The sequence below is a fragment of the Dryobates pubescens genome, chromosome 17, assembly GCF_014839835.1.
Source record: "Dryobates pubescens isolate bDryPub1 chromosome 17, bDryPub1.pri, whole genome shotgun sequence".
Lineage (NCBI taxonomy): Eukaryota > Metazoa > Chordata > Aves > Piciformes > Picidae > Dryobates > Dryobates pubescens.
Window position 1 is genome coordinate 10890776 of NC_071628.1, and position 20407 is coordinate 10911182.

At 49.1% G+C, this 20407-nt stretch overlaps 1 protein-coding gene across 7 annotated transcripts in view; it reads left to right on the forward strand.

Moving 5' to 3' along the window:
• The window catches only part of PPIP5K1 (diphosphoinositol pentakisphosphate kinase 1), a 45859-nt gene that overhangs the window by 7888 nt on the left and 17564 nt on the right, over positions 1–20407 (forward strand). For 6 of the 7 annotated variants that reach the window (XM_054169257.1, XM_054169262.1, XM_054169261.1 and 3 more), the window contains 19 exons: positions 843–944; positions 1219–1380; positions 2285–2406; positions 2817–2918; positions 4033–4119; positions 4522–4597; positions 5108–5217; positions 6162–6247; positions 6652–6780; positions 9608–9729; positions 10562–10744; positions 11093–11234; positions 11867–12090; positions 13050–13177; positions 13652–13766; positions 15146–15253; positions 16470–16586; positions 16822–16986; positions 17977–18067. In XM_054169257.1, the coding sequence (XP_054025232.1) occupies positions 843–944; positions 1219–1380; positions 2285–2406; positions 2817–2918; positions 4033–4119; positions 4522–4597; positions 5108–5217; positions 6162–6247; positions 6652–6780; positions 9608–9729; positions 10562–10744; positions 11093–11234; positions 11867–12090; positions 13050–13177; positions 13652–13766; positions 15146–15253; positions 16470–16586; positions 16822–16986; positions 17977–18067 (2371 nt within the window). The remainder of the gene's footprint in view (positions 1–842; positions 945–1218; positions 1381–2284; positions 2407–2816; positions 2919–4032; positions 4120–4521; positions 4598–5107; positions 5218–6161; positions 6248–6651; positions 6781–9607; positions 9730–10561; positions 10745–11092; positions 11235–11866; positions 12091–13049; positions 13178–13651; positions 13767–15145; positions 15254–16469; positions 16587–16821; positions 16987–17976; positions 18068–20407) is intronic. The other variant, XM_054169259.1, reaches the window with a different exon arrangement.

Here is a 20407-nt window from a genome sequence, read left to right on the forward strand (position 1 = left end):
TCAACCCATCTAACTGGGAGTTGCAGAAGGACAGATTTTAGTAGTACTGCCTTTGCCTTCCTCGACTCTGGCCTGTGTGCTGCCTAGCAGCCATGGAGAACTCTGCCCCTCACCAAACTGCTGTTTTTTCCCAGATCACTTTCTCAATTTATCAAGGTGATTTAAAAAAAACAAACCCCTTGTTTTTCTGTCCTCTGACATGATTGTTGCCCTTCTCAGATGAGTGTAGCCTGCAGATGTGATGAGTGCAGTATTTATCCCCAGATTCCACAGAGCAACTGCCCTTACTCACCTCCTCTGCTTTGCCTGCAAACAGCTAGTAGTTGGGCAGCATTTTTTCCAGTTGCACATCTGCCATTAATGATCTTAAATGATTGTTTCCTTAGTTAACAGGCAGGCAGGTCACTGGAGGTTGTATCCAAAGCCTTGCTAAAAATGAAAATGACTTCATCCTCTGTACATAGCATCAGTCAGCTGTCCTAGAAGGAACTTAATTGGTCTGATTATCCCCTGCCATCATTTATTATCATTTGCTCATTAGCTAGGCTCTTTACTTTCTAGGTTTTATCCCCTGTTTTTTGTTCCATGTCCTTGTAGTGACTGGAGTCAGTCTAATGGTCTGTAATAACTCTTCCCCTCTCCAAAGCCTGGAAAAGGATGTACCTACTGTCTGTGGTTTTGGGCCACTTTTGTCCTCCATAAAGAAGAGTGCTGCAATAGCTGGGGGTTCTGGGAGGTGTTCCCCTAATTCTCTGCATGTGAGATGAAGCAGGCCTTTTGCTCTTCCTTCTGAGGAGAGCAGCCTGGTGCTCCTTCCTGAGGTGTTTATTTTGTACCTCCAGATTGGCAGCCGGAGCAGCGTGTACTCTCCAGAGAGCAGCGTGAGGAAGACTGGCTCCTACATTTACGAGGAGTTTATGCCTACAGATGGCACTGATGTGAAGGTAAGAAGAAGCCTGGAAGAGCTCTTCCCTTCTTCAGGCCTGGGGCAGCTGAAAGGTGGGCAGTCCTGCTCAGTCTTACATAGATTCTGTAGTGTTTAAGCTGTGAGGTGCTGGCTGTGTGGCCTGGATCCCAAAGCGGGAAGTGGGTGTTCTGTAGGTTGTAACAGGAGGAATGCTTGAGGCTTTCTAATCTTCTCTCTGTGTCTGTAGTGAAAACACCTTCTGGAAGCTGAAGCTCATTGAGGTGCTTATATGGTGTGGAACTCTTTCTCAGGTGTACACTGTGGGGCCAGACTATGCCCACGCGGAGGCTCGCAAGTCGCCGGCGCTGGATGGGAAGGTGGAACGGGACAGCGAGGGGAAGGAGATCCGCTACCCGGTCATGCTGACTGCCATGGAGAAGCTGGTTGCCCGGAAAGTCTGTGTAGCCTTTAAGGTCTGTGTTCTCTGTCCACTAATACCTGACCCGAGTCTCTGTTAACAGCTTGAGTTCTGTCTCTGGGGCAGTGTCTCTCTCATCCCTGATACCAGTTACATCTCTGGTGGCTGGGTGCAGCTGGTCCTGCTGGTCAGCAGTGATTGGGAAGGCAGCAAATGTCCTCTGTGCTGGCAGGTGGCTGATGTCCAACATACATCTGAGCATTTGATAGCAGATTTGGATCATACTGTATCCGCTTGGCCTGCACTCATCCTGGCTTTGCCATTTCCTGGCTGTGTTTGTGTGGAAACTTCATCATCTTCTGGTTCTGGGGTTTGAGCTTTTATTTGGTTTTGATCTGGCTTCGGTGCACATTTGTCTTCTCTTTTACAGGTCAGTAGAGTGAGTGTGTGTATAGTTTAATTGTATGACATGTTCAGCACTTGGCTGCTTGTTCCTGCCCTTGCTGCAATCCACAGTCCATGCAGTTGTGCTGGCAGAGCTGTGGCCTTGCTCTGCCTTATGCCCTTTTCCACGCAGTGATAGATGTTTCTGACTGTACCACTGTCTGTGCTTGTCAGCCTCATTCAGAAGGGTTGGTTTTAGAGGCAAGAGCAGGAGAGCCAGGAGCTGTTCTGTCTTAAGCCTATGGTACTCTGGGAAGTAGGGGGGTGGGTTAATCTGAAGGCTCATGGGTTGGACCTTTGATCCAGCTGAGAGGTTGTAAAGGTTCCTGTTACTGCTGGCTGGTGGCTGCATTTTCACACTTGTGCAGGGCTCTTGGGGAAGGCATGGAGGACAGCTGCAGCACTGGTGGAGCTGTGCTGGGCAGCGTGTGCCCTGCTTGGCCAGGCAGCTGCTGGCCCTTGCTGCACTCCCATCACAGCCTCTCCAGTCCTGTCTCCTCTGCTTTCTCATGCAGCAAACCGTGTGTGGCTTCGACCTGCTGCGGGCAAACGGCCACTCATTCGTCTGTGATGTCAACGGCTTCAGCTTTGTGAAGAATTCTATGAAGTATTATGATGACTGTGCCAAAATCCTTGGGTATGTAAAATCCAAGTTTTGAGAGCGAGATAATTCATAGTAGAGTAAAATGAGTGTGGAGCCCTGATCAGTGTGGCAGCGAAGTCTGCAGGTGGGTCACGTGGGGACGTCTGTTCATCAGGTGAAAGCTCAGCTCTGGGAGGAATAGGTTAATTATTTCTAGCCTCTGGAGCTCCTGCCTGCAGCTGGATGTATCTTAGAAGGTGCTAAGCCTAACTGAAGTATTGGTGATGTGAGGAAAACTGCTGTCCCTTTGGAATGCCGTAACTAGCCCATGGTGTGGTAGATGTCTCTGTGAGGAAGGTGAGGAGTGGTTCTGTCTTCAAACCTTGGAGCTGGACCACTGAGGAAGAGTTGGAGCTCCAAGAGTATGGAATTTCTTATGAGTTTTGTATTCTGATTTCTTCCAGAAATATAATCATGCGGGAACTGGCTCCCCAGTTTCATATTCCCTGGTCCATCCCAACAGAGGCAGAAGACATTCCCATTGTCCCCACCACTTCAGGAACCATGTGAGTACCTGCCATCTTCTCAAAAGGTTACTGGTGATAACTACATGAGGGACAAAGTGCAAACCCTGTCTGAGGGACAGACATCACCCAGCAGAATGGTGTTCTCCATCAGTGCTCCAGCTGCTGTGTTGGCTGCAACCCTGAAAGGCCTGTGAAAAGGCTTAGCCCTGCACAGGAAAGGGGTGGTAGGTGGTAAATGAGTCATAGGATGGGTGAATGCAGATGAGCAGTCATGAAGGGCATGACTGGAACTGCTCACATGACTTTCAGGACACCCAGATTCTTGATCAGCACAGGATGCAGGTTAGTACATGGCTGTCACTGCCTCACTGCTCAGGATGCTGCTTATTCCTCTGTGACCCTCAGCACACCTTGTATGAAGTGAACAGAGCAGGTGCTTTTAGATGGACAGGATGTGTTCATCCTTTCTTTACTGCATGGTCATTTGGAAAAGGTTGGCAAACACAAACACTGCACAGCCCACAGGACTGCTGGCTTCAGTGACACTCTGTGACAAAGAGACTGATGGAACCAGCTCCCCTTGCTCTGAGATACTGTAAGAAACAGTTGAAGTGTCTGAAAAAGCAAACTCCTGCAGCCCTTCTATAATCAGCCAGCCTAATACTGGTTCCTGCAAGTGGCTGGTTGCTGTGGGATCTTTCTACAGCTCCAACTGGTTGCTGGAGGACAGTACTCCAGCTGCAGAACCGTTCTTCTGAACCAAGCTATTTTTCCCTGGGTCTTTCTAAGCACTCTTATGAGCATTACACAAGCTGAGCCTCAAAACCGGCTTGGCACAATTCAGAATGCTCTTTCTGCCGATACTGTAACATCCAGGCTGGTCCTTTCTGCTGCAGATTGTGATTCTGCTTGTCACACCGTGTTACTGTGGTCCTCTCCCTTGATGGGAAACCAGATGACCTGGTGGTGCTTGCTGTATTCTGCTTCTGCAGCCTTTGACCTGTGCCTGGTTTAGTCTGGGAGAGGATTTGCCACTGGGGGAGGAAAGCAGCTGTCAAAAAGATGAAGCTGAAAGAACAAGGAGAAACTACTTCCTGGTGGCAACTGTGGAGTGTAGGGGCACATTTGTCAGGTGTCTCCTGTGTTTCCCCAGGATGGAGCTCCGTTGTGTTATTGCAGTCATTCGGCACGGAGATCGCACCCCAAAGCAGAAGATGAAGATGGAAGTGAAGCATCCACGGTAAGATGCTGTGCTGGTGGGAAGTGAGGAGACTCATTCTCTGAGGAGCAGAAGGGCTGGGTGCATGGCAGGCAGTGCTTTTTCCTGGTTTGGTTTGAGCAAAAGCTTTCTACCCAGATGAGGGAGGCCCCTTTCCCCATCCTGGAGATCCTGACACCTTCACTGGAATAAAGAGTGACGGTCTGCTGGCTGCCCCACTCTGTGGGAAGCTAGTGGCTGCTTCCTTTTTGTACCTGTGGCTGAAAAAACCTGTGTTTTTTGGAATCTCTGAAGCACAGGAAGGAGCCAGGGGGCCTGCTGGTTCTCCCTGAAGAATGGAGTGTGAATGCATGTGTAGGGATGACAGTCCTTGTAGTACTGAAACAGCAGAAAGTGAATCAAAGTTCTTTGTTGTCTGTTCAGGTTCTTTGAGTTATTTGAGAAATATGATGGCTACAAGACAGGGAAGTTGAAGCTGAAGAAACCAGAGCAGCTGCAGGTGAGGGGAGGCCTATCTGCAGTTACTGTGTGGGACGTGGAGGTGGTACAGATCCCAGCACCAGGCAGTTCTTTGGGAGGATGGAAGCCCTCCTAAGGGCAACAGTCTGTGGCACAAGCTCTCCCTTTCTCATTCCCCACCTCGTGCACACCCAGCTGGGTGACAGCTTCACAGTGGAATGGGAACTGTTCTTGGCTGATGTGTAGACTGTAAGATAGGGATTACCTGATGCAACTTCCCCATCTGTGGTGGGTGCCTCTGGTGAAAGATGGGTCCGGGCTGGGGAGTGGGGCAGCTGGAGACAACTGCTTGGCTTCGAACATGGATGGACTACAGGGTGGGGATGAAGCAAACTGCAGTGTGAGAGTTTGTCCTGCCTGGGCTGTGTCTTATGAAATGACATGCCACAGATGCGTATTTATATGGATCTGATGCTGAGTGAAGCCATCTGGAGGCCTTGCAAGAGTACAGTGAATTTCTGAATGCCTCAGGCTGCCTGCTTTCCAACAGGAAGTGCTGGACATTGCACGGCAGCTTGTGGTGGACCTGGGAACTCACAGCGACTGTGAGATTGAGGAGAGGAAATCCAAACTGGAGCAGCTGAAGAGCGTCTTGGAGATGTAAGGGCTCATATCTGGGGGCACCATGGGCTTGCCTGGGAGCTGCAGGTCAGCATGTGATGGAGAAACGAGCTGTGCTGCTGATGTCTTGGCCAGTGGGCTCTGCAGAGGGCAGGCTCTGCTCTGCCTCCTGTTGGCAGCTGTACATGAGAGGTGCCACGCTCTTAATGTTTTCTCCTTGGCACCAGAGCCAGTGCTGGTTCTTGTTCCAAGGGGCTCTGGTTTTGGGCTAAACAACTTGAGAGGAGGCTGAGCTTCTTTTGCTGCAGGAGAGAACTGGAGTGCTGTAGGCACCACACGGATATGAAGCTCAGGGATAAATTTGGAACAAGTCTGGTTTTAAATAAGGTTGTTCTAGTGCCAGAAGCTTAACGAGAAGGAGCTTGGAAAACATGAAAAGATGTTTGTGTCCTCTTGGGTTTTGCACAGCCAAAATAAAAGACAGCATGGTGGTGTTGGCATCTTAGAAACACAAGAAGGTTTCTCTGAACTCCAGCTTGCTCTGGCATGCACAGGCAGTGCCCATCCCAGCCATGTCTGTGGAGCACAGCGGGTGTGGTTCCTTCCCCTGCTCTTTCTGCTCATTAGAGAAGTGGTTTTCCTCAGAGCTCCTGACAGACTGGCTTTTCCTATGATCTCATTAATTCCCTTGTTAAAGATGTAGATAGACATTAACTGCTGATTAAAGCTCTGGAGTGGGTATGAGGGCATGACGTGCTGCCCACTGAGGGGAGGCAAGGGAGTGGATCTGTGGCTTTCCCTTGAGGGAATCATGTGGTTGGGGTTGTGTGGTGGGTCACAGGCAGTGGCAAAAATGTTGGTGGCAACAGATGTTGCAGCAGGAAGTCCCTTGCCCATGCTGTGATTTTGCTGTGAGCTGCTTGGGGACCTCTGGGCACAGGATGAGCGGAGCTGCTTTTTTTCCTGCCCTCTCCCTGTGACAGGTATGGCCATTTTTCTGGCATTAACCGTAAGGTTCAGCTGACCTATCTGCCTCATGGACATCCCAAAGCTGCAAGTGAAGATGAAGGTAAAGAAACCTGGTGTTGCTGCCATGATCTTTAAGTCTGGTGTTCAGGAGTGCATGCAGCTATCCTGCCTAGATATAAGCCTCTGGACACGCAAGTAGAATGAGTAACTCGTGTCTTATCTTTGCTCACATCACGTGGAGGGTTGGAGTGGTGTGCCTGTGGTGTACCACTGTAGCCCAGATAGTGCCACAGGGCTTCTGCTTCCAATTTCATGAATGCCATCTTTCAGAAAGCAGTGGCTCTTAATTTCCTACTTGTTGGTTTGGCTCCTGGGGATTTTGGGTCAGGTTTGTGTTGAGAATGCTCTGCAAGGTGCTGATGACAACCTCTTCTTCCTCCCTTCCTCTCCCCCTGCAAGCTCAGCTTTGAGATCTGATGTAGTGAGTACCTGTTTGTCTCCTAGAAGCTCGCAGAGAGCCTTCCCCATCCCTTCTCCTGGTGCTTAAGTGGGGTGGAGAGCTGACACCAGCAGGAAGAGTCCAGGCAGAAGAGCTGGGGCGAGCCTTTCGCTGCATGTACCCTGGGGGCCAAGGTAAGATGTGCCCATGGTTCTCCAGTCCTGTCCTGTGGCTGTGCCAGGCTGCCCAGCCCAGTGGAGGGATGCCCAGACAGCTGTGGGCTGTCTGCAGCTTGGGTGACTGAGGTCATTACTGGGTTTGTTCTTCTGAAAGGATAAATAACTCAAGTGGGTTTTGCACCCAAAGATCCCTGAGCTGGCTGCTGCAGTGGTTACCCTCAGTGTGTCCTGGAGCGCAGGAGCATTCTTCCAGCTGGCATGCCAGCACACCAAGCAGAGAAGCCATTCTAATAAGATAGATTCTGATGTGGCAAATAGAGTTCAAAATCGAGGTATGATTGACAAGGAATGTAGGTGAGATGTAGAGAGCAGAGAGAATCTGTCTTGCAACACAAATAACTCTGCCTTGACACAGGAGAAGAGGAAGGTAACTTCTCCATGTGTTCTCCCCCATAGTTCTGTGACTCCAAACAGCATTTGGTGCACACAAGAACCCAAAATGGGACAAAAAAGGCTGAGGTTGCCTTTTCCACCCAAGTAAGAGTCAGTAAAAACACACTGCTGCTGTACTGGTCTGATGAGACCAGTGTTGGTTATCTTGGACTTGTATGGTTAATCAATTGCATTTAATTAATTACATTTCAAATTAGTTAAGCTAATTTAAATTGAATTGGAGAAGATTTCCTTCTGGAATAAGGAAGTGTTACCCTTGGTGGGAGAGGATTGAATCAGGGGATACCTAAGAAAACTGGACATAGAGAAGTCTATGAGCTGAGAGATGCACCCTTGAGGGGAACAGCTAATCCTGGAAGCCATTTCTGGGCACCTGAAGGACAGGAAAGTGACAGGAAAGTTGGTGTGGATTCACAAATGAAAGTCATACTTAACCAGCCTGATAACTTTGTACAGTGAAGTAAATGGCTTGTTTAGAATGGGAGAAGAGTGGCTATGGCCTACTTTTGACCTCAGTAAGGTTTGTGACACTGCTTCTGGTACCATCCTCATAGCTGGTGAAGGAAGGGCTGAAGGAGCAGCCAGTGAGGTGAATTCAAAGCAGCTGGTGATCAGTTTGGTCAGAGGGCAGGAGCCAGCAGTGTATCCCAGGGTTAAAAACTGGGTCAAATCCTCTTCAGTGTCTTCATTAATGGTCTGGATGATGGGGCAGAGTGTACCCTTGGCAAGTTTGCAGATGACACAAAACTGGGAGGAGTGGCTGATAGGCCAGAGGGTTGTGCTGCCATCCAGAGGGACTGAGACAGGCTGGAGAAACAAGCTGGGAGGAGCTTCATGATGTTCAACAAGGGGAAGTGCAAAGTGCTGCTGCTAGAGAGGAACAACCCCCTGCACCAATAGATGTTGGGGGCCACCCGGCTGGAAAGCAGCTTTGCAGGAAAGGACCTGAGGATCCTGCTGGGCACCAAGTTGAACATGAGCCAGCAATGGGCCCTTGCCACAAAGAAGGCAAGTGATATCCTGGGCTGCATTAGGAGTGTTGCCAGCAGGCTGAGGGAGGTGAGGTCAGATCCTTGTGATCTCAGGAGCATGTTTTTAGCAAGCATGATAATGAACTTTACCAAAGGTGAGAAAACTGGGAACACATGGTGTTGGTTACTGTGGGGTGCCAAGTAGAGCCAGACTGCCAATCCTCAGGGAGGAGGAGCAGTAGGGGGCAGAGGATCTTCATGACAAGGTTTGTATGTCATTCCTGAAGATGGGAACAGTGAGTTAGAACTTCCTGGTGGTGTGTATCTCTGGAACCCAGAGCCAAGAGAATCAGTCACTCACTTGGACATGAGATTGTGGAGATCAGAAGACAGGGTGCAGGAGAAGGAATTCCAGTGGAAGTACAGGGAGTAGACTGGAGCATAGGGAGCCACAACCTGAGAGAAGAGACCTGTCAGCAGAGGTTTGGTGATGCAGAGTGCAGTGACCAACAGGCTGGGCTGAGCCCTTTTTCTTAGCTGACCTGCTCCATGACTGAGTGGTTGCCCTCCTGCTCACAGCAGAACTTGGTCTGCTGCCCATGGTCGTTCATGGAGAGGGAGAGGCTTTACCTTGCCGGGCAGTGCAGTGTCCTGGGTAGCAGCAGGTATGTGGCAGCCTTCTCCAGTGCACAGCTGGCTTCTGGTTGGTGTCTGCCCTTCTCTACCAGGTTGTTTCTCTGAGTTCTGAGCTCAGAGCTGGGAGCAGTTTTCCCATCTCCTCATGCAGTGTGACTGGGAACTGTGCAAAACCATCATGGGATTCCAGGCAGCAGCATCTTAGTCACCACTGCACTGTCTGTGGAGGGTCAGACTTAAGAGCTGCTCAAGTTGCTGTCTCCCATTACTGCTGTGACTCCTGTGGGTGACTCAGCGACCATAAATAAGGCAGCATTTTGTGCCGTGAGGTGATCGTAGCTCCTGAGTGTGTGCTTTGCATTCCCCCCCTGCTGAGCAGTAGCTCCTGCTCTTTTGGTGGCAGCAGCTGCTGCTCTCCTGCAGAGAATGAGCAGCAGGAGGCAGGGTTTTCTGCTCACGCTTACTCTGCACCAGAGGTATTCAGGCTCAGAGAACCATTATGGGCTGCTCAGAGAACCATAATGGGCTGTTCAGAGAGGACTGCTGCAGAATTTGGGCAGCATCAGGAATGCTCAGGTTTTTTCCCCCTCAGAATGAGATTTCCCCAGTTAGGCAAAGCCCCAATCGGATTTCTGGTCGTCATGTCTATTTCAGAGCAGCCTGAATGCTGGCTATGGAAGTGATGAATTCTCTCCATAACTTTGTTACTGCAGCAAGCTTGCTGTCAAAGCAGCCTGCTCAGACGCTGTTTCTGCAGAATACTGATTTTGTTCTCTGTCCAGGTGATTATGCTGGCTTCCCTGGCTGTGGCTTGCTCAGGCTGCACAGCACCTACCGCCATGATCTCAAGATCTACGCCTCAGATGAGGGACGAGTTCAGATGACAGCAGCAGCTTTTGCAAAGGTCCTTCTTCTCTTTTGGACATCTGCTAGTTTTACTGCATTCAGCTTAAAATATGCCAGTTCTAAAGGAAAACCCCTGGTAATGAGGAAGGACCTGTCCTAGGAGCTTCCCTATGTCTCTTGGGAAGATGGTGGTACATGATGCTAATAGCAAGTGTAGGGGGTGGTCCTGGAAGCCCAGTGTAGCTGCAGATGGGTGTTTTCTTTAGCAAGTGTGGGGGGTGGTCCTGGAAGCCCAGTGTAGCTGCAGATGGGTGTTTTCTTTAGAATCCTGTCCTGGTTGGGGCTCTGACTGGAGAAGGAGTTATTTATGGAGTATTGCTGGTACTCGATGTTAAAGCACATCAAACCTGTTGCTGAGTATTAATTGCCTACAGAATGAGTGTTTCTTGGATGACTGCCCAGCCAGAGGGGTTATTCCTTGACTTGTGGATTTAAAAGGGGAGTGAAATGTTTTTGGTGCAGTGTGGGGTGGGGGCTGGGGAGAAGACAGCTTCATCTGCAGTTTAATCTTGAGCCAAGGGCAATCCTGTGGTGAACTTAGCTGTTCTTCAGAGCCTCTGCTGGCTTGACGTTTTTTAGCAAACTGAGTTGGCTACTCAACAACTGCCTAGACTGGTCTGGGGCTGCTGCAGGCTGAACTGGCCTTTTGCCTCCAATAGCTCCAGAGGCATGTCAGGGTCACTGGTGGCTGGAGGTGCTGTGGCTCTATAACTGCCCTTCAAGGACAGCTGTGATTTTGCTCCAGATGGCTGAAGGCTGGCCATGAAACTGCCAGAAATGTGTGTTGGCTTGGGTTGCACATAGCTGAAATCTTGTCCTGTGTTGCTTAGGGTCTGCTGGCTCTGGAAGGAGAGCTGACCCCCATCCTGGTGCAAATGGTGAAAAGTGCCAACATGAATGGTCTCCTGGACAGTGACAGCGATTCCCTTAGCAGCTGCCAACACAAAGTGAAGGCACGACTGCATGAGATCATGCAGAGGGATGCTGAGTTCTCTGAAGAGGATTATGAAAAGGTAAAACTCCATTACCATTAAGGAATATATTTATCACCCCAAGGAACTGCTTAAGGCTTCTGTGAAGCTCTTCTGCTCAAGCACAGAAGCAAAATGAGATGAGAGTGGATATTGCAGGTGGAGGGAGATCTGACCTGGTAGGAGCAGTTGTTTGTTCTCTCAGACTTTGGTCCTGAGGAAGTTTTTAAAACAAGCCTAACTACCCTTAGGAACAGGCCAGCTTGTTAAGCCTAGCTGGGAGTACAGCTTCTGTACCTGGTCAGATAGCAGGACAGCTGCAAAAGGAAGACATCTTGTGCTCCCAGTTTGTAAAGGTACTAACTGATCTCTACTGGTGTCTTCTCTCAGCTAGCACCTACAGGCAGTGCTTCTCTGCTGAACTCCATGACTTTTATTCAGAATCCAGTGGAGGTCTGTAACCAGGTGTTCACCCTGATTGAGAATCTCACCTCCCAGATAAAAAAACGTCTGGAAGACCCCAAATCTGCAGGTGAGTGAGAACTGGAAAAGGTCTGGAGCAGTTTCATTTATTGTTGCATCTTCAGAGCCCCTGAACACCACTGGTTTACATTTGTCCATAGCAAAGAAATTCTGAAGTGAAATTCTGTATCTGCTAATGATGTGGAAGGCTTCTTTCCTGCTTCCCACTACTGTTGGAGAGAGCTTCAGCATAAAGGAAATGCTGTGTGCATCTTGGGTTTAGAGTGAAGGTGGGGAGCAGCAGTGCAGCCTGGAGGGCTGTGCCTGGTTTTCCCAAGGGTTTGCTGAAGGGAGGCTCAAGGCTATGAACAGCAAGTTTCTCAGTTTTGATTTGCTCCTCTTTAAAAACTTTCCTAATAACAGTGCAGAGGTTTTAAAAAGGAATTTGTGGGACATTTCACACAGTTTATAGCAGACATAAGCCAACAGGCAAGCAGTTTTACTTTTCTCAAGTATTTTGGAAGTAGCTGCAGGTAAAAGCTCCGTGCAAGAGGTTCAGTGGCTTTGCTAGTCTAAGGCTGCTGCCGGGGGCACAGTAAGCAGAGCCCTTCTATGCTGAGAGAAGCCTGTCTTTGCTGTCACTTGAAATCTATGCAGAAGCTGTCAGGATGTGAATGTGGTTTGGTGTCCTCTGCTGTTCAGACCTGCAGCTGTACCACAGTGAGACTTTAGAGCTGATGCTGCAGCGCTGGAACAAGCTGGAACGCGACTTCCGGATGAAGAATGGGCGCTACGACATCAGCAAGATCCCTGACATCTACGACTGCATCAAGTATGATGTGCAGCACAACTGTGCACTGAAACTGGAAGGCACAGCTGAACTCTTCAAACTCTCTAAAGCCCTGGCAGATGTGATCATACCCCAGGTAAAGCCAGTCCTGCCTGCGTGACAGTGTCTGTGGTGTCAGCCTCTGACCCCTTCCTTCCCTGTTTTCTCTTGATTCTCTTGCACATCAGCTCTCAAGGCAGCCTATCACTGGTGCTTCTCAGATGTATCTCTTTGTGTTTGTAGAAGGCCAAACCCATTTCTGACTGAAGATGTGGCAGGGCTGGTGGCCTCCTGGGTGAGGGTTCTGACAGTGTCAAAGTGACTCTATTTGTTGTAGTGCAGAGCTGTAAGCAGTGTCCATGCTGCAGTGACATCCTCCTCCCCATGTGCACATTGTACAGGGGAAGACATTTTTCTGTTTGAAGTGAAGGCTTCTTCTGGCAAGTCTGTTATTCTTGTTTCCTTCTCATAGAGTTTATACCCCTGAACATGAGAGGGGAAAGGAGGACCATGTGGAACAGAGCTCTACGTTGACTATCATTCTGTCCCACTTCTGGCAGAAATGTTTCATTTATGGGGGATGAACTTCTGCCAGCAAGGTCCAATTGCACTGGTGCCAACATAGAGCAGAACTGGTCTTCTAAACATGTTTACAGTGCTTCTGATGAGCTGCAGTTTGACTGTTTCCAGCAGAGCACTTTGGGTTTAATCTTTGCAAATAGCAGTTATTGCGTTAATGTTTGTGCCAGGTTGGCTTATAAGTTTGTGTCATGAGAGGAGGTTCCCTGATGGTACTTGCTGCTCTCAGCTGTCAGAAGAATACTGACAGCAGTGTCTAGACAGATTGGGATTCTTGGAGGAGTCTCTGTCCTTTGTTGCCCTCTGCACTAAGTGGAAAAAGTAAACAGAGAAAGGTGCTGAGTGACATTTTCCTTTCTGTCCTTGCTTAGCTGTGGTGGTGCTCACAGACAGGACTGTTGAAGGTCAGCCTCCTTTCATGTGAGGATGTGGCAAAAAAAGCAGAGCTCAAGGGTATCTATTGTTTTGTTCCTGCAGGAATATGGAATTAATAAGGAGGAGAAACTGGAGATTGCTATTGGCTTTTGTCTTCCCCTCATTAAAAAGATCCAGTTGGACCTACAGAGAACCCATGAAGATGAGTCTGTCAACAAACTACATCCCTTGTAAGGATTGTGTTGCATGCTGCTGCTGGTGGGGAGGGCAGCTTTGGAGCAGTGTGTGTGGACCATGCCAGGAGAGTGCAGTGGTGTGGAAGGAAGCACAGAGCATGTGCCGGACACAGCAGGAGGAGGGCATGTTGATGCTCCTACAACTGGAAGGGAAATGGAGAGGCACATTGAGACCACTGAGCAGGAGCATGGTGCCACAGAAGCCTAAACCCATTGTGGTTGGATGGGGGTTCCTTCATCCCTGTTCTCTGCAAGGGGCAAGTGCTTGTATGATGAGGCCACCTCTGCCCCACCACACCTTCATAAACTGCTGCTTCTTTGCCTGCCACTGTCACTGTTCTGTTCCTGTTACTCTTTGACAGCTCCCAGTGTGGCATTACCTTACTCCATTAAGGGTGCAGAAATGCCCTGCATGTGGATGGAATGGATGGGCAGGCTGTGAGTGACACTGGGCTGGTTTTGCTTTAGGTACTCAAGAGGAGTTCTGTCGCCAGGTCGCCATGTTCGGACGCGGCTCTACTTCACCAGTGAGAGCCACGTGCACTCCCTGCTCAGCATCTTCCGCTACGGGGGGCTCCTGGATGTAAGTGTCCCAGCAGTGCTCACAGAGTAAGCCTCCCTGCTTTTTCTCAGTGGCCCCTTCCAAGTGGACAAGTGTGTGTTTGTAGGTCGCCACTCTAGCCAGCTCCCCCAGCACTGATGTGCATCAATGGCCTCTGGCCACCTCCATCTCTGCCATGTGTGCGTGCTGCAGCTTCCTGCCTCTTGGGCACGTAGGGTTGTTGTTCCCCAGTCCTGACACTACCTGCCTTGCTTGTTCAGAGGCATGTTTTCTCCAAGAGCTGTCTTGGTGGTTTCAGAGGAGTAGACCACTCACCTGTGTAGGAGAGCAGCACAAGGCAGGGACAATGAGGGAGTTTCTCCCTTCTTGCTTCCTTAAGTCTTTATTCCAAGAGCTTGGCCCTGTTGTTCAGTGACTTCCTATCAATTCTAAGTCAAGAAAATCAAATGTCTTGAGGTTGCAAAGGAGATGCTGCTTACCAGAGGGACAAATGACACATTTTTAGGGGACTAACTCATCCAATCCAACCTTCACTTGTTCTCATAATCTGCTTCCTGAAGAAACTGGCATGCAGACCTTGAGAGAAGCTCTGCTTTAGACTTCTTGAGAGGGTCTCTGATTTTTCTTCCCCTTTTTAAGTGATTTGTTCTGAAATGCCTTGGGACCCTGGGCTTGCTTAGTAGTTGTGATTACTGATGTTTGTGGAAGCTCAGTGTACCTGCAGGCAGGGATCATTTAAGTACTTCTGAACTACTCACTGAGTAAGATGCTGCTTCATTGCCTGACTTGAGTGTCAGAGGATGCTGTGTTGCCAGCACAGGGATATTAGGCTGCTTCTGGGTTTGTGTGTATTGGTGAGGTTCATTCCATGTCCACCAAGGGTCCAGCATGGGTGACACCTGAGGTATGGCCATCCCCTAGCAGTGTTAAGAAGCAGTGAGAGATGGGCTGCCCTAGGGCCTTGCATGGCTCTCTAGGCCAGCATCCAGCATTGCCTAAAAGCAGCCTCGCTTGGTCCCTTATGTGGCACAAGATGCCCCCTTGTGCTTTTCCTGAGATTTCTCTACAATACTCATTCTGTGGGGCACCATCTGAGCATGGCTGTGTTTGGGAACCTGCTGTGGGTCCTGCTTTCCTCCAGCCAGTGTGGCACAGGGCTTGTAGCTGTCTATGCTCAGCCTGCACGTGGACTGTATGGGTAGCTGTAGTGTCCCTCTATGCATTTGCTCCCCCACCCTCGTTGCAAGGTCACCTCTCCTCATGCAAGTTAAGCAAGATGTTTTGTGTCCTGACAATGTTGCTATCTTGTGGAGGCACCAAGTCTCTCAGCCTGCATCACTGGGTGCTGCCAGGTGTCTGCTATTGCTTACTCCATGCGACTGTTTGTGTGTATGTATCAGGAGAACAAAGACCAGCAGTGGAAGAGAGCCATGGACTATTTGAGTGCTATCTCAGAGCTGAACTACATGACCCAGATTGTTATCATGCTCTACGAGGACAACAACAAGGTGAGGGATGTAGCTGTAGGGTGAAATCCTCCCTGCCTGGTGCAAGGCCAACCCTAAGGATGGGTTCACCTGGGAAGCCTCTCACATGAGCTCTCTACTTGTGAATAAAGGTGGAGGGCCCATGGGCACAGCTGCTGGGTCTTGTTCTCAGGTGGGAGGCAGTGACCCAGGTAGCGCTTGTGACTTGTGAGTGGAATGTTCTCCTGGGCAGCAGTACCAAGTAATCAATACTGTCTGTCTTAGAGCATGTCCCAGCACAAAATAATTTGATTTTTCTTAATGCTAAATACAAATTAACAACAGGAAAATTTGCATGTGGCTTTTTTCCCCCAATATCTCTAGGAAATATCCAAAAATCCCACACTTGTAAGCTTCTTTTGTTTAAAAAGGTACTGATACAGTTAGGGAAGTGTGTGCTGATACCTTCAGGACGTAAGGAGAACCATTTACACCCCAGCCAGAGTGTGGAAGCTGGTAGTGATGACCCAAAGTAGGTTTTTTCACTGAACCGCAGCTCCTGACTCCCAGGTCTTTGTTGTGAGGAGGTTGTGGTGGGTGAGGGGAGCAGCCCCTTCCTGCTGTATACTGTGGAGTTAAGAGTCTGGTGTGCACAGAGCTGATGTGGGCCTCTCCTGGTGGAAGCAAAATATTTCCTAGGACTGCTTGTGAAAAAAAATCCCAAGGTCTGAATCAAGGGAGGATGAAGTGTTGGGGTTTACGTCACTAGTGCCAGGAACTGTCAAAACTCTGACCTCCTTTAAGAAAAAAAGGAAAAAAATCATATTAGAGAGAGTTACTTAAATGCTGGGACAACCTGAGTGAAGGTCAGGGAGGGAACTAGTCTCTCCCTGCCCCAGTGTGTGCTGGTCTGGCAAAAGGAGTGGATTGGAAGGGCTGTGGCTCAGGTTTGCCTGTATGTATGTAATCTATACATACATAGAGCCCTCTCTGTTTGGGTCCTCCAGTGGCTGTTGTCACAAAATAACAACAGCTGGAGTGCCTCAGCTTTGTGCTAATGAGGACTGTCCTTTGGGGTGAGACAAACCTAGAGCCGTTCAGTTCATGGTTTCTGGTTGCTTCTGCTTCCCTTCCGAAAGGATGTGCTTGGGACGTGAGCTGCACCAGCATGGCAGGGGGGCCAGGTCCTGACCACAGTGGTGCTCACAGTGGGGCTGGTTTTATTCATTTGCTTATTCCCTGTGCCTCCTCTTCACAGGACCCATCTTCAGAAGAGCGTTTCCATGTGGAGCTGCATTTCAGCCCTGGTGTGAAGGGCTGTGAGGAGGACAGGAACGTGCCCACGGGGTTCGGCTTTCGGCCAGCCTCCGCAGAGGTGAGCTTGCTGCCTGGACATGGCTCCACCAGCACGTCTTTCTCTGGCCTCTTAAGGGGCTGTTTTCTCTGCCCAGCCACAAGGGTTTGTCAGAGCAGTCTCTGAGCTGCTGGTTTGTGCTGGTGCTGCTGGTGTCCTGAGCTCAGCAGAGCTGGAAGATCCCAGGCTGGAGTCAGCACCTGGGCAATGCTGGCAAGGCTGTGTACCTGCAGGTGTCAATGTTTCCTTACTGCAGAATGAGGACAAGAAACCAGACCAAGGAAGCCTGGAGGACCTCTCCAAAGAGAAGGGCATGGATGAGCCAGACCGTGCCCAGCAAAGGTCCCCGCAGCCTTCAGAGCCTGTCAGCATTCAGCGCAGATCTCCACTGATCAGGAGCCGGAAGACAGGGTCCATGGAGGTAACAACATGATGGACACCCTTGGTCCTTCTAATGAAGGCCTTTTGCTTGGCTTTGGCTTCCTGGCATGCCAGAGTTTGAGGTTCTGGGAAAGGATCTACAGAAATTAAAGGCAGACCTCCCAGATTCCTCATTGAGGAAGGACAGAGCAAGTAAGGAAATGCTTGAGAAACACAAAGAACTACCTGGATTACATGTTCTGTAGAGGCATCTGTGTAGCTATCTGTGAGATCTCATGCAACTTCTTCACCTAGCCATGGTGACATCTTTGCCTCCCTTTAGATTCCAGCCTTTGCCTCCCCCAGGTCAGCTCCACATTTCTGGTTCCTGTCTCCCATCTAAGATCTCATGTGAATCAGAGGGATTTATTGCAGAGCATTTAAGCTGTCAGGGCTTAGAACTGTCCCATTCACTCATCTAAAGTATCAGAGATGGATTTTAATGTTCTTACTTCTCTCCTTGTGTGTCCTAAGGCTGGCTTCACAGTCAGCAGGAGCTGGCACTTTCAATGTGCTCTAGAACTGTCCCTCCTTTTGGAGGTTTTTCACAGGTATTTTTTGCTGTCTGTTTTCTGAACCACTGAAACCAGAGTTAGGGCTTGAGGTCTTTGTTAAGTGGCTTCCATCTCTGTGTCACTTGTGGTGTAGTTTTTGCACGCAGCATTCAAGGGCTCTGTGTCAGAGGCATATGCTGAGCTAAAGGGAATGTTCTTTCCTGCTGCCAAAGAAAAGTTCTGGGAGACAAGGAGCTTGGTGCACAAGTCACCTGATGCGTGTGAAATCTCCACTGCTCCACAACACAGCACAAACTTGAAATGAAATTTGAGCATGCACTGTCACAGTCTTAGCATAGGAGCACCTTTATGCCTCTGGAAAGCTGATTTTAAGGAAAAGATGCACTTTGCTTTACCTTCAGTAGATTTTTAAAGGCTTTGGAGACCAGAAGGTAACCTGAAGCATGACATTGATGATATTTCTGTTGTCTTTGCAGGTACTTTCTGAATCTTCTTCCAAATCGGGAGGCTATCGACTCTTCAGCAGCTACTCCAGGCAGTCTTCTGAGATGAAGCAGAGTGGCCTAGGTACTGCACTTGACCTGTAGCCATCCTGCTCTCCTGCACCTCTGTGGGCATCTGTCTGGCTCTCCACATATACAGCTGGCTTGAGCTCCTTGTATGTCCCTCTCTGTCCATTATGTCTTCTTTTAGTGTTACTGTTTAGACCACTGTAGGGGAATATCTTACTCTGTTTCCTTTTGTGTGTGATCTTCTTCAGCTTCTAGCAACAGAAGATGCACTTTTCAACCTTTATAGAATGGGAGCAACAGAGCAAGCTGTGTGTTTGCAGGCTGGCCTTCTGGTTCTGTCTTCCCATCATTGGTACCATTTCTGAGCTTAGTAGGATGAGATGATTTATGTGTGTGCTGTTCTGCAGAACAGTAGTGGACATGCAAAGCTGCTCTTCGTGCAAGATTTTTATACTTCTACCTTTGCTTCAGAAAGATCTCTTGTGTGGAACAGATCAGCCACCTGCAGTGGCATCTGGCAGCTCTCTGACTGAGCTGGAACCCACGGATAGCCACTCTTTGCATAGCAGCCAGCAGAAGAGAATATTTTGGGGCATTTGGTGTTCTCTGCCTTTCTTGGAGAGTACCATCCCATCATCCTAACCTAAACTATGCTGTAATAGTTGGAATTCTTCCTGAAGTATTTTTGCCAAAGCAAGATCTATTTGGAAACTGTGAAGCTGTCTTTGTTGTCAGGAGGTTCAAAGATAGCTGTGAAACCTCGATCTTGCAGATGACTAATAAGCACTAGGAGGTGGAAATGCCCAAGTTGTGCCCACTTTCTTCTGCTTTAGAACCATTTTTGCATTATGGCCTGACTGGAGACTTGCAGCAGTTCTGACTCATCACTTCTTTACTCCATATATGTGAATGTCCTGCAGCCAAGAGATTTCTGAAGGCCTGATCATTTTTTGTCACTTTTGAATGAACTGCTTCTTCAGAAGCTAATTCTTCCCAAGTGAAGGGAATTTTCTTCAGCGTGGTTAGGAAGTATCCCTGGAGTCTGCTAGCTATGCCTCCAGCCAACTGGACAGCCCTGAGAAGGAATGGCTGGTGCATGTTCTCATGAAGGCACAACAGCCTTGGCCATAGTGGGTTTAGAATGTGCTGGTTCATGGAGTGCTTTTACTCACTTCTGTTTGTTACAGACCAACTATAGGACTCTGTAAGCTGTAGTATGCTGCCTTGCCTAGGCTTGGAGAGACCTGTGGTTCTTCTGTGAACCTCTGTGAAGCAATGTGAGAGCTTCTGAGATGGCACAGGACAAAGATGTGCATCTGCCTGGAGAATTACTGAGCACGTTAAACACTGCATGCAAACTATCCAGGGCAGGTGCTCTGGAAAGCAGACCAGCAGCCTTCCCCAGGCTGCTGGGCAATGCCTATTTCAGCAATGGAGAAGACCACCCTTCTCTACTGGACCCTTGTACAGTACCACTATTCCTTGACAACAAAACTTGAAATGTTATCCCAGCAGGTTTCAGTTCAGGTTCTTGCCTGACTTGTCTTGCTGGGAAGCCTCTGCTGGTTACTCTCCCAACTGTGAAGCTCTGCAAGAAACAAAACTTTGAGTAGGAATTGGTAGCTGGAGTCTACTCAATCCATCCATCATTCTTCTCTTAGAGTCTTGCAGGCACAGGAGGGTTGAGCAGGAGAGACCTCTGGTGCACCACCAGCTTGCATCATCCTAAGGATGTCTGTGTTTCTGTAAATATCTTTTAACCTGAGAACTGTTAAGAAGAATGATGCCTCTGTACCTGCAGAAGATCTTCCTGATTCTTTTCCTGCTTGTCTTCTAGAAATCTAATTTCCCCTCCACCTCTTTAGGATCTGAATTGTGCTCTCTGTGAGAGAAAATACAGAGCTCAGGGGAGCTGGAGTTCTCTCTTTAATACTTGTCTCAGCAGCTGTGCTAGGAGGGGGTTCATTCAGATACTGCCTGCTGTTTCTGAGCTTTTCTTAAGCTCAGCCTGTCTCCTGCTGCATGACCTTGCCAGAGGCTGGCCACTGTTGCCTCTGGAAGAATGTCTGCCCAGGGGTAACTTCCTGTGCTTGGTGTGCAGGACTGGGGAGCAGGACAGGACTCCTGTTTCAACCCTGCTGCCATTCCTGGGGCTTCACTGTGGTTTAAAAACCCACTTTTTGAACAGGGTAGGCTGCAGCTTGCTTTGTCTGTGCAGAGTGTGCTCTGGAGTTTCATGTTTTCCTGGACAGGAGCAAGTGCATCACTATGGCTTGTCTGCAGCAGTGCCTGTGCTTCCAGCTTGTGAAGCCCAGGGAGGTTTCAAGAACACTTGCAAGAACACTTCCAAATGAGCTAAAATCACTCCTTGATGATGGAGTAATAGAGGTGTGGT